This window comes from Corapipo altera, unplaced genomic scaffold, assembly GCF_003945725.1.
Source record: "Corapipo altera isolate COAL_440 unplaced genomic scaffold, ASM394572v1 70, whole genome shotgun sequence".
NCBI classification, from domain to species: Eukaryota; Metazoa; Chordata; class Aves; order Passeriformes; family Pipridae; genus Corapipo; species Corapipo altera.
The window spans coordinates 543,462-555,664 of NW_020884911.1; the positions used below are offsets into that span (position 1 = coordinate 543,462).

The following is a 12,203-nucleotide window of genomic DNA, read 5'->3' on the forward strand; positions in this document are numbered from 1 at the left end:
GGGGGGGGGGGGGGGGGGGCTTTCGGTGCCGGTGGAAGCGGCCCCGGCGCAGGGGGAGGCACCGGCAGATTCACTCCACGAGCGCCGCTGGAGCACCGGGCACATGGAGCGGCGGGAACGGGCAGCGGGGATGGACGGGCAGCGTGGGACAGCGGGGATGGACGGGCAGCGTGGGACAGCGGGGATGGACGGGCAGCACGGGACAGCGGGGATGGACGGGCGCCTGGAGCAGGGAACCGGCTTTCTCCCGCCGTTTCCCGGTTTCCGGCCCGTTCCCCGGGATCCCAGCCCTTCCCGGCGCGGTGGGCTCTGCCTCTGTGCAGTCCTGGGCAGGAAAAGCAGGATCCTGTGGCAGTGTTTTGGGTTGAGCGGGGAGCAGTGGCGGTGCTGTTTGCCGTTTCTTGTGTGTTGTTCCTAGTTCCTGCTTTCCACAGCTTTTTTTTTTTTTCTGGGAACTGGGAGCTGCAGCGAGCTCCGGGACTTGCTGGAAACACAAGTGCGGCTGCCTGTCTTGGGAAGAGGGAGGAAATGCAACGGAAATGGTTAAAAACAGTTTGAGGGGCTGGGAGCGTCTCGGTTTCCCGGAGACCTCCCTGTTTGCAGCAACATAAGTGCCAGGGTCCTGCTGGGGATGTGGGATCGGGAGAGGGCGTGCCAGAACACGAGGGAGGGCAGGGATGGGACACTGGAGAAGAAACTGGGCTGTCCCTTGGAGCTGCAGGGGGTTCGTGGGAGATCAGAGATCCCCACTGTACACATGGCAATCTGCCTCCTGGGGCTCTCAGCCTCCCGGAATAACTCGCAGCTGGGTCATTTCCATGTCTTACTCGTTATTTTATCAGTCTTTTATTTCATGTCTTAGTCGTTCTGCAGCTTCCTGCTTTACCCTGGCGCTTTATTTTTGGAATACCCCCACGAACCCAGGACATCACACTGCATCCAGGACTCAGAACAAGTCTAGGCTTGTGCTCTGTAACGTCGAGCAGCCTCAGGAGTTTTTGTCTCATTGCTGGTGTTTCCTCTGTGCAGGAGAAACCCCTCCTGCCCGAACACAGAGCTGATTTTTCCAAAGGCATGCTGTAAAATCTGGCTTTCCGTGGCAGCAGGAGGTGGTTTTGGTGAAGGCTCAGCCCCAGCCTCGCTGCTGGGTCCCGCAGGTGCCTTTCAGGGCAGTAAGGCAGCTGGAATTATGTCTGTTTGCATGTTTTTATTAGGCTGGTTGCTTAGGGGCACATCCCTGCAGCCACGGGAATGTTGTGCCGTGCCAAGGGAGGCGGTGGGAGGGGACAGGGAGGATGGAGGGGTCTCCCTTCCTCTGCAGCCTTTGAGTAGCTGCCCCGTGGTGGCTTTTCAGTGCCCTGTTACCCCAGGGCTAACTCAGAGTGTTTCTGAGCAGACAGATGCCAGAGTTCTCGCTTTCCAAACAGCTTTTCCCATGCGCTTTTCCAGATACTTTGTATTCTCTCTGGCCGGGTTGTGCTGGCTGAGTTCTGCCCTTCCAAACGCTGCCTTGGGAAGTTCAGGTCTCTGCTGCTGAGCCTGTGCCTCCTCTGCCTCCTCCTTCCTCGGGAGAGCTGTGCCTCACCCTGGGGAAGCACCTGGGAAGGGGATGGTGTGGGAGCAAGGTGGAGGAGAGAAGGGAAGAGAGGAATTCCGTGTTGAGGCTGCACGTGTGCCCTGCCTGCAGCAGGTTTCCAGGTCGCTTTTAGTGTTCAGTTCTGTGCTTTTCAGGGTGTTTTTGCTTTTCAGGTTCAAGCAGTGAAGCAGAGTCAGAGATTTGGTTAAAACTGTGAGTGACTCTGGTGGTTTTATTGCCTCTCTGGGTGTGAGGTGTGAAGTTTATTTTGCCTGTGAATTTTTAACAGGTGGATAATTAAGATCTAAGTGTTTTTCTGGGGAACTATTCTAGAAAAAAAGGTGGGGTTGGGGCTTAAAAGTTTCCCTCAGTTCTGAGCTCCTGTGAGTTCTGGCTCTGATCTGAGCTGCCATGGCAGCACTGGTTGTTCTGCTGCTGTACCAAACTCCTGGGGGTTGTTATCCCTGAGGGGGTCTGTCCTGAGGGTTGGGGATCCCTCAGTTTAGGGGCTGTCATGGACATGGTGCCATGTTCGTGCCTGCTGGAGATCCTGCTGTTTCTGGATAACTCTTTGAGAGCTGTCATTTAAAAGCAGCCCCAATTTAAACAGCAAATACACCTGTAACAGTTGGGTGGGCAGGGGACTCACCTTTTTCATCACACTGGTAAACATTTAGCTGAATCTCTGTGTAATCAAAGCTGCTCTCCTGTTCAGGTAAAACAAAGGTTTGTGCAGATCTGGTTTTACTGATTAGGTCCTTTTTGCTGATCTTTAATAACTGAGCTGATAACAGCCCGAGTTCTTTCTGTTAAGATGAATGCAAAGGCACAACAGCTTGTTTTGGGCTGAGTTCGAGTTGCAGTAACTGCAGTGACAGCTGCTGGTCCCTCCCTCTCGGTGCCTTGTTCCTACTCAAGAGCACGTTGCAATTACAGCCAGGATAAATCGTGTTCATTAACATTTTTTGTATTCAAATCTGGCCATAAATCTGAGAGCAGAGCAGGACAGCGGGGAGAAGCTGTAGTTTGTCTTACTGTAGATGAATTTAAGCTTCTCTCACGATGTAATCAGCTCCGTGTGTGTTTTAGGATTGCCATAAATCTCTCTAATCAGAAATTTTGTATCTCCCGGTAGCTTGTCTCTTTGAAATATTAAAAAGTTGATCCTTGTTCTCTTACCTTGCTAGATTAATCAGATTTAAGAAAAAGAAATAATCTTCTTCTTAAGCTGAGCAGGAAGAATGAGAGGGAGATCTTGAAGATAATAAAAAAATCCAGGAGAGAATATTCTTAATCAAATTGATACGAATTAATAAAGCTGCAACTAAAGTATCATGTTTGAAGATCTGTTTTCAATGGTTTCAAAAGAGGCTGTAGATTAGAAGTGAACAGTTTAGTTATATCACAAGAGATATCGCTGCCAGATACTTAAACCTTCTACAAGGCTGTTACATGAAAAACCTGTTGGGTTTGTGGGGCTGTGCAGATGGAAAGTGGCTGCTGAAGGCTCTGAACGAGATCACACTTACTGTGCTTTGCCCTGGAGACTGGCAATCGGGTCTGTGGCAGGGCGAGTTTGTTTTCCATATCACGTGGTTGCAAGCCTTTGATGTCCCCTGAATCCCATTGGGGCAGCTCGGGCAGGAGGATGGGGTGGGGGATCAAGTAGAACCCAAGTGTTAGAAAGATGTGAATTAGCAGAAATTTCCCATCTTTAAAATAGGGGGGTTAGCGTTCAGTTATTTAAAAATGACTTCACAGCTTGCCCTGAAGGAATTCCACACACCTGTGGCTGTGAGAAATGCAAATAACAAATGAAGACTTATGTTGCTTTAGAGGATTTCATTTTGGCCTTTTGAGACAAGGATAAGTTCAGTCAGTTCGTGCCTCAGAACATGCCATTCCTGTTTTAGCTTTGCTTTATGCCAGGCTGTTCAAGAGCACGCTTCATTCCACCTCTGTGGGATGTTCCAGCCACAATTTCTCTGGAAATCATGGGGCTTTTCCTTGCTCAGGTCGTGTCTCTTCCGTGCTATTGGGGTTTAATCCGGTGCCTTATGTATGTGGCTGGAGGTGTTGCCTTGAAAGGGAGAGGGAGTGAGAAGGGAGAGGGACAGGAGAATCAGTGCTAATTGCCTTCTGACCAAACTAACAAAAAAACCCAGTACAAACAAACCACAAACCCAACAACAACAAAACCCCAAACAAAACAAACAAACCCAAAATTATGGTGAGGAAGCAAAATTGACCGTGGTTGAAGAATCCAGTGCTGGAGTAGCCCAGGAACAGAGGTGGCTCAGGGGGGTTTAGGGTGATGAGAAGTTCACGTGGCATTTCCCATCTGCACTGTGACCCGAGTTCCACATTCTTGGGGCAGTAGAAAGAGAACCCAGGAAGAGGCGAAGTGTTAGAGGGACGAAGGCAATGTCTGGATTTCTGGATTTTGTTTAGCACTTCAGATCTATCCACAGGCAAGCTGGGAGGCAGGAGTTGAAGACTTCAGGGCTTTGAGCATCTCTGTGCTTCTGATGGTCGTGAGGAAAGGAAAGATGTAAAGACCCAAGGTGGAGGCTTGGCTGGGGGATCTGAAAGGATCTCTCCTTGTGGAGCAACCAGTGTGCTCCTGGCAGTAAAAGGAATTGCTGTCTGGAGCAATACGAGATGTGGAAACTTCTCTTTTCAGCATGAGTTAACAACTCTGCCATAACTCATCATAACATTTTCTGGTTGTGCTGGTTTACAAACAGCTTTTTAAAAGAAGGGCTGTTTAATAGTGAAAGGTGCAGCTTCAAGTGATCATGTGAGCACTTGTTGCTATCTTTTTCTTCTACTGCCACTGAAAAAAAAAAGAAAAGAAAAAAGACTTTTTTGAGCCTGTGCATTCACAGCTCCTGGTTATTGGTACTGAAACCTTTGTCCCGACTGCACCCCCAGGCTAAGGAGTGCAATGGAGTCAAGGTTCCCATCGACACCAGCAAGCCCAACCCCAACGAGGTGGAGTTCGATAACCTCTACCTGGACATGAACGGCATCATCCACCCTTGCACGCATCCAGAGGACAAGTAAGGCACTTCTCTGTCTCTTTCCACGTAGCTTGTCTCTTCAGTGACAGCATTCCAGTCACTGAATTGAATGCCCCTGTGTTTCAGGCCAGCACCCAAAAACGAGGATGAAATGATGGTGGCGATTTTCGAGTACATCGACAGGATCTTCAACATCGTGAGGCCGAGGAGGCTCCTCTACATGGCCATAGATGGAGTGGTAAGGACTGACACATCTCCTTTCCAGCTGTAAGGTCAGGGTAGGTGCCATCAGGTCTCGTAAGATCCTTCGGGAAACGGTGTTCTGAAATGAAAAGCTGTAGGTAAAACAGACTGTTAATTGAATTTTGGTGAGTGTAATCAGTAGTACCCCTGGGGTTTGTTATCCTGTAGGAGCTGGCTGATGGAGTCTGCTGCAGCCTGAGCTTTGCTGGGAACTTGTAAAAGGTAGTAACACTCTGAGACTACTTCTGCTCCTCCGTTCTGTGGCTTTAGGAATAATTTACACCACAGGCTGGGAAGGACCAGAGCAGCTGGTTTGAGCAGCTGCACTTCAGATGGGCGGTGATGGAGTTGTGGTGTGGAATATTTCACAGCCCTAGGGGACCTTTGGGGCTGGAAGCTCGTCTTTCTCCCCACCTGATCCTCATCTCCCCTCGGTACCTAGAGCCCTGGAATGGTTTGGGTTGGAAAGGACCTTCAGGCCCATCTCATTCCTTTTTTTAGGCCCCACGTGCCAAAATGAACCAACAGCGCTCAAGGAGATTCAGAGCGTCCAAGGAGGGCATGGAGGCTGCTGAAGAGAAACAGAAAATAAGACAGGAAATTCTGGCCAAAGGTGAACCAGCGACCGTGTTGGAGGTTTTCTGATGAGAATCACCTTGTTTTGAAAGATTCAGTAAGGTTTAGAGGAGGGATGTCTCTGCACTGCTGGGAGAAGGAGGGGATAACAAGCCTGCAGAAGGCTGGATCAGTGTTCTCCAATGTTAAGAACTAAGATAAAACAAAATGTCACTTTTTTTTCTTCTTCTGTCTCCTGCCTGAAATGAATCTGTGTTGAGTGCTCTTAATTCCTTTTGAAAATAAATTGAACAGAAGAGCAGGGATAAATGTAGTGAGGAAGCAACCAAAACCCTTGTGGAAGGAAGTACACATTTGTAGGGCTCGATGCAAGGAGTGTTGAGGCTTAAAAGCAGGGATCAGATGGAAATACTCCTACACAGGGATAATGAGCTGCGAGCAAGGGTAGTTACTTGACAGTGGAAACTCTAAATTCAGTGAGGAAACAAAAGTCAGAGCAACTTTCTGAGGGTGATGGTGACATGGCTGGAGTGAAAGGGGAATGTGTAGCAGTGTTTGCTGAAGTCATGTTTGTAGATGTACTGACACCTCAGACTTGGAGATGAAATAATGGTGAGAGCTGGTTTAAATTTGGTTTGTGGGTGTTGGGTTTTTTTTTTTTTTTTTTTAAGAAACTGATTTCAGTGAGTTAATTGTTACCTGGGGAGCCATGTGGGGTTTTATCATGCAGAAATGTTTTAAATGGTCCACGCTGATCTGACTCTGCTCCCTGTTTCTGCTGCTCCAGGTGGATTTCTCCCTCCAGAAGAAGTGAAGGAGAGATTTGACAGCAACTGCATTACCCCGGTGAGTGACCTGGCACTTCACCCAGCAATTGCCAGTGTCTGAGTGAAGGTTTCATTTATTTCCCTCCCACCCCTTCCAGGGGACGGAGTTCATGGACAATCTGGCGAAATGCCTGCGCTATTACATCGCCGACCGCCTCAACAGCGACCCGGGCTGGAAGAACCTCACCGTGAGTTCCCAGCTTCCTACTTGAGAGGAATGAAGGAGCTGTTTGGGCTGGACTGGGATCTGACTGAAGAGCAGAAATTTACCAGATTTATCTCTTTGGCCTGGCTCTGTGCTTTTATTAATAATGGGCCGACTCGCATGTCCTGCTGTGACTTCAGAGACCATTTCGTCCTGATAACTCCATCTCCCAGCACCATTTGCTTTGATTTCACTGGAGAGCAAAGAGGAGGTTTGCCAGTAGAAGCCACAATTTGACATAATGGGAGACAGGGCTTTAGGAATACTTTTGCTTCTTTTGGGGGAAGCGTCAAGGTACATTGTAGATGTCATTTTTGCACTGTTTCTTTTTTCTAACTGCTCCCTCAGTGGGCTGCGTTTTCTCCCTTGCTCTGATGATGGATGGCAGGCAATGAAAATAATACATGTCAGCTTGCTTGCCTTTCTGGACTTGGAGATTTTCTCTTGCTCTCCTCAAGCACTCCACTCCCACCGAGTTCTGTTTCTGACAGCCCTGTGTTTGCTCTGTATGAGGGGGCAGAGGATTCAGTTAATGCAGCTGCCTGTGCTATTTGCCATGAGTTGACTGTTCAAGTGGCCTAATTAGAGGGCAGTTGGCTCTGCTTGATTCCCTCCATCAGACCTGGGTTTTTATAAATGCTAATGCTTTATTAAGCTAGTGCTTAATAAATGCTTATGCTAAGAATTGACGTCAGGGTGAGGAGGGGTCTGCTGTGATCATGTTTCAGGGCATCCATGAGTTGAGAAGATCCAAAGGGAAGCAGACACGTGTGTGCTTCATCTCTGAGTTCTCTAGTGCCTGTTTCATTGCCCTGGTAATTTATCAGGAAACAAAAATACTGCCTGATCACTTCAGTGGGGTTTGAATCAGTATGTCACCTTCATCCTGGAACTGGAGGGGAAAAATGAATGACTGTTCATTGGTTCCAGGCTCTTAAATAATTTCATTTTGAGATAGTTGAAACTGCAGATTAGAATTTCAAGTGTTCATGAGTCAGGTTCTGTGTTCGGTGTATGAACTGCATGAGTTGTTGATTTTTACTGTGGCAGCATTAATTATTGACACAATTGGAATGTGTTGCAGGTTATTTTGTCGGATGCCAGTGCTCCTGGTGAAGGGGAACATAAAATCATGGATTACATTAGGAGACAGAGAGGTAAAATTCAAATAAATGTGAACCTTTTGTTTTAAATTAAGGTGTGGCCAATAATAGTTTGTTTTACATGACTTTGACTAAATGTAATTTTCTTTTGTACAGCTCAACCAAATCATGACCCAAACACTCACCACTGTCTGTGTGGGGCTGATGGTGAGTTCTCTCTTGCTAGAAATGTGTCCTGCTAAGCTTTCTTGTGCTGTTCTGGGATTGAATTGGACTGTGTCTCACTTGGGAATGTGTCAATGATCCGGTGGATTTGTCAGTTTTGGAAAGCTGTGTGTAATGGATGGGGAAGGGTCCAGCCCTGCCCACAGCTCCCCGGGGTTGTCCTGAGGGGGTGGTTTGTGGGTAAAGAACATTGGTGTGTTCACACTTGCTGAAGGCAGAATCTGCTTTGCTACTAAAGTTGTGGGGTTTTGTTTTTTTTTTTTTTTTCCTTTTAAAGCTTAATACTGTTTATCTTTCATCATATTTTACTCTTTTCTTGATTGGTAGCTGATCTGATTATGCTTGGCTTAGCTACACACGAACCAAACTTCACTATAATTAGGGAGGAGTTCAAACCAAATAAACCCAAGCCGTGTGCTCTCTGTAACCAGATGGGTCATGAGGTTAAGGATTGCCAAGGTTTGCCCAGAGAAAAACAAGGAAAGGTAAGAATTTTGCTATTTCTGGATATTTTTTTTTTAATCTGTAAGCTCATGTATAATGAGATCCTCAAATAGTTCTTGCTGTTGGTTTTGGCTGAACCATGATGCAAGTTGTTGTTGAAAATACCTGGCTGTCCTCTCAGAGGTGAAAATTGTACTTGTGCAGTACAGGAATATTATGCCAAAGCTGATATCCTCACTTGTGGTATTTTGGTTTTGGGGTTTTTTTTTCCACTGGTGAGAACAAATGATCAGTAACTTAACAGACAGGCAAAGCAGCAAAATGCATGCTTGGCACGAGGGCTTGGGAGCCTGTTCTTGTGGCCTTCTTAACTGCTTGGAAGTGGAGCTGGAGAAACTCTAAGGAGAGCTGGGGTGTGACGTGGCTCTCCTTTGGTTTCAGCACGACCAGTTTGCCGACACCCTTCCCGTGGCGGAGCAGGAGTTCATCTTCATCCGCCTGTGTGTCCTGAGGGAGGTGAGGTGGAGCTGTTACTCCAGCTGCTTCGTGTAACTAACGTTTTAAACTCCATGCAGCCTTTCCCAATGTCCTTTTCCACGTGTTGCAGTATTTGGAGAGAGAACTCACTATGGCCAGCCTGCCTTTCACGTTCGATTTCGAAAGAAGTGTCGATGACTGGGTCTTCATGTGCTTCTTCGTGGGAAATGACTTTCTGCCTCACCTGCCATCTCTGGAGATCAGGTAGATGAGGACTCATTTTGTTTTCCTGCAGGAATACTCCCTGTGTTTCTCAGTAACAGGAGTCTCACCCTTTGGTTTGTGTTTAGGGAGGGAGCAATCGATCGCTTGGTGAACATCTATAAAAACGTGGTGCACAAAACCGGGGTGAGAGCTTTTCCTTTGAAGACATCTGGGGGTTTGCTGCAGAACAGGCTTGTTTTTCAGCTCTGCTGTTCTCTAACCTGCAGGGGTACCTCACAGAGAGCGGGTTTGTCAACCTGCAGCGGGTCCAGATGATCATGCTGGCGGTGGGAGAAGTCGAGGACAGTATTTTCAAAAAGAGAAAAGACGACGATGTAATTTTTTTCTTGTTGTTACATCCTTGGAGTTTGGTTTTAATCATGTGCATTACTGTTAGCCTGGGACCCCTCCTTTAAGAGAATAAGGGGAAAAAAAGCCAAATTTTGTGATTTGTTATTCTGTGATTCTCAGTGATTTTTGACTGGAAAGAAGGCACTTGGAATTGAAATTACTGTGCCGGTGTTGGCAAAATGTTTGGCATATTGTTGCTCCAGCCTGCACCTCTCCTGGAAGTGGAAATGCCAATTAGATGTTCAGCTCTCAGGCCTGAGAATCACAGAATAAGAAATATCTTTCCCTGAGTCTCTTCTTTTTCTGTTTCTAGGACATTGATGTCTCTCCTATGTTTTTTTGGCAACTCTCCAGTCTGGGCACCGAGCTTGTGCCCTTTGGCACTGCTGGCACCCTGAACTGAGGCTGCAGCTAAACTCAGTACATCATTTAAACCACTACCAAAATTGTGGGGCTTTGAATACCCAGCTGCCTTTTTTCCCCCACATAGATTTTCAGGGTAGAGTAGAAAATTCCATCCCCTTTCTGTTGGATTTACAGACGGAAGGATTGTCCCACGTCTTATTCAGAACATTCCCTAAAAACCTCACGGTTTGGTCAGTTGAGGGTTGTAATGAAATGATTTCCCAAGAAATCTGTGTGTTTGACTGACTTTATTTCCCTTTATTCTTCATCTAGGATAACTTTAAAAGACGACAGAAAGAAAAAAGGAAAAGATTGAAGGTAAGTGCATTCCTTACCCGATGCAAAAACTAGCAAGAATTAAAATAGACACTTCAGGTTTGGGCAGGTGTGGTGGTTGGAACTGCAGGTGTTTCCTGGCCTGTGTGTAAGCCAGTTGAAAGTTAAAAAATTTAAAATTCTGTTATTGGGGCGAATTTTCTTACCATTCCCAGGATATTGTGGTATTTTAAAAACGGGCCTTGTACTTTCATTTCCACATAGCTCTGTTCTTGGATGGGGCACTCCAAGGAAGCGGAGCTTCCAAAACTGTCAGGGCATGTGTTTTCCCTGAGTGCTCTCCAGACCTTGTGTTCATTTTTTAAATGAGGATTTTCTGACTGTTCCTATGAGAGTGGCAGAGGTTTTTCACTGTTGTTACAAGGAACGTGTTACTCCCAGGAAGTCAGACCAAGCCCCCAAAAAACTGCCTTTTGGCCCATGTGGAAAGAACACAGGCACAAAATGCAGGGGTTTTTGGCAGTTTTGCAAAAGAGCTTAATAAATCATAACTCAGAAGTGTTGTGCCTGGTGAAGATCACTAAACACAAGTAATTTGAAGCTGATCTGAGTGTGTAAGTTGTGCTGAGTTTATGTAACGTGTTAATCTGAAAGCTGTGAGAGGGAGCATCATCTCACTGCTGGGGAGATTACACGGCTGGTTCAGGGGGCTCCTCTGTGTTTATCTTTCAGAGGGATCAGCCTGCTTTCATTCCTGGTGGGCAGTTCTCCCCTCAAGCCCTGGGCAATCGATCCAGCCCTCAGGCAATCTGTAACCCCAGGCAAGCTGCCTTTGAGATGAGGATGCACGAGAGGCACAACTCTGTAAGTAGATGTTCAGGGGTATTGGCGCAGAGAAGGGAAATAATCACCTCCCGTGGGACTCTGGACACCTTTTTTTCTCCACCCCACTGAGCTTTCTTGAAAAGCAGGCACCAAAAACGTTCTTTTTCGAGGAAGTGGCTTTTGATAACCAGTTTTTGTGGAAAGGAGGAACTTCGGATGAAATTTTGGGAAAGGCATTAGTGAGGGAAAACTGGAAGTAAGTTGAGTGCTCTGTTAGAAGTCTTGATTGTTACCTTGAAATAACAATTATGACAGATATTTTCTTTCTGGGTGTAAATCTTCATCCAAACAGTGAAAGGAATTAAAGGTCCTTTTCATCGTGAAGGTGTGGGTTCTGTCTCTGAAGTCTAAATACAATATGCTTTTTCAAAGTATAATTTCTGCTGTTCTTCCCTTTTAATCTTGAAACTTTTGCACCTGAGTTAAGCACATTAGTTCCTTTGTGGAACAGGAGGCGTTTCTTTTTGACTCTGTAATATTAAAATGGATACATTTGAGAGGAGTTTAAAAGACCAGCTGTGAAGAAACTCAGCATTTCTGACAGTTCTGAATTAGAAGCACCTTTTTTTTTTCTCATGTGTGTTTTTCACTGGTGCTGCAAAATGAAGCTGTAACAGAAGCTGCAGGATTAGAGCAAACAGGGGTGTTCCAAAATTGGAATATATCCAGAATGTCATGTTTTACCCATTTCTGCTGTCTTGTTTATTGCATCCTTTTCTTTCTCCAATCCAATGACATTTTTGCCTGTATGAAATCAATGCCTGCCTTTTTAATAGAGGTGTGTTCTTCTTTCCATTTGCTCCTTGGCTTAAGGGGTTCAGGGTTGTGCAGCCTTTGCCTGGAGTTTTTCTGGAACGGAAAATAACACGTGTGATTATTGCAGAGCTGTTAATTGTAACTTGAATTTAAAATGCCTAATAAATCCTCCTCTCCCCCCCCTTCCCCTATTTATCTGTAATAACTCTGACCCCAGACAACTTCAGCATCTCCAAATACCAGCCTGACTCCTGATGGCAGCCCGGCCCTGGGAGGAGGAGGAATTAAGCGGAAAGCTGAGGACAGTGACAGTGAACCTGAGCCAGAGGATAATATCAGGTGAAGCCGTTTTTTTTGGTAGCACTTTGTTAGCAAATTGCTGAAATAGATGCAGCCTAATTAATGCCATTTAGCTCGGTGCAGCAGTGCCTTCGGATGCTTCGCTATGATCTCTTTATCCACCGGTAATTAATGTGGAGGGCTGGAATATCCAGCAAATTCCAGGGAGATGGGTGAGCTGTGGCTGTTCACTCTGAGTGCCCAGATTAGTATGCATGCAGGTTTGCA

General features: G+C 46.4%; 1 protein-coding gene across 1 annotated transcript in view; it reads left to right on the top strand.

Annotated features, from left to right (window-relative positions):
- The window catches only part of XRN2 (5'-3' exoribonuclease 2), a 38,354-nt gene that overhangs the window by 1,804 nt on the left and 24,347 nt on the right, over positions 1 to 12,203 (top strand). The window contains exons 2-16 of the mRNA XM_027653794.1: positions 4,511 to 4,638; positions 4,726 to 4,837; positions 5,344 to 5,455; positions 6,206 to 6,264; positions 6,344 to 6,433; positions 7,535 to 7,607; positions 7,710 to 7,760; positions 8,106 to 8,263; positions 8,664 to 8,738; positions 8,830 to 8,963; positions 9,050 to 9,107; positions 9,191 to 9,298; positions 9,993 to 10,037; positions 10,728 to 10,859; positions 11,854 to 11,975. Coding sequence (XP_027509595.1) covers positions 4,511 to 4,638; positions 4,726 to 4,837; positions 5,344 to 5,455; positions 6,206 to 6,264; positions 6,344 to 6,433; positions 7,535 to 7,607; positions 7,710 to 7,760; positions 8,106 to 8,263; positions 8,664 to 8,738; positions 8,830 to 8,963; positions 9,050 to 9,107; positions 9,191 to 9,298; positions 9,993 to 10,037; positions 10,728 to 10,859; positions 11,854 to 11,975 — 1,457 coding nt within the window. The remainder of the gene's footprint in view (positions 1 to 4,510; positions 4,639 to 4,725; positions 4,838 to 5,343; positions 5,456 to 6,205; positions 6,265 to 6,343; positions 6,434 to 7,534; positions 7,608 to 7,709; positions 7,761 to 8,105; positions 8,264 to 8,663; positions 8,739 to 8,829; positions 8,964 to 9,049; positions 9,108 to 9,190; positions 9,299 to 9,992; positions 10,038 to 10,727; positions 10,860 to 11,853; positions 11,976 to 12,203) is intronic.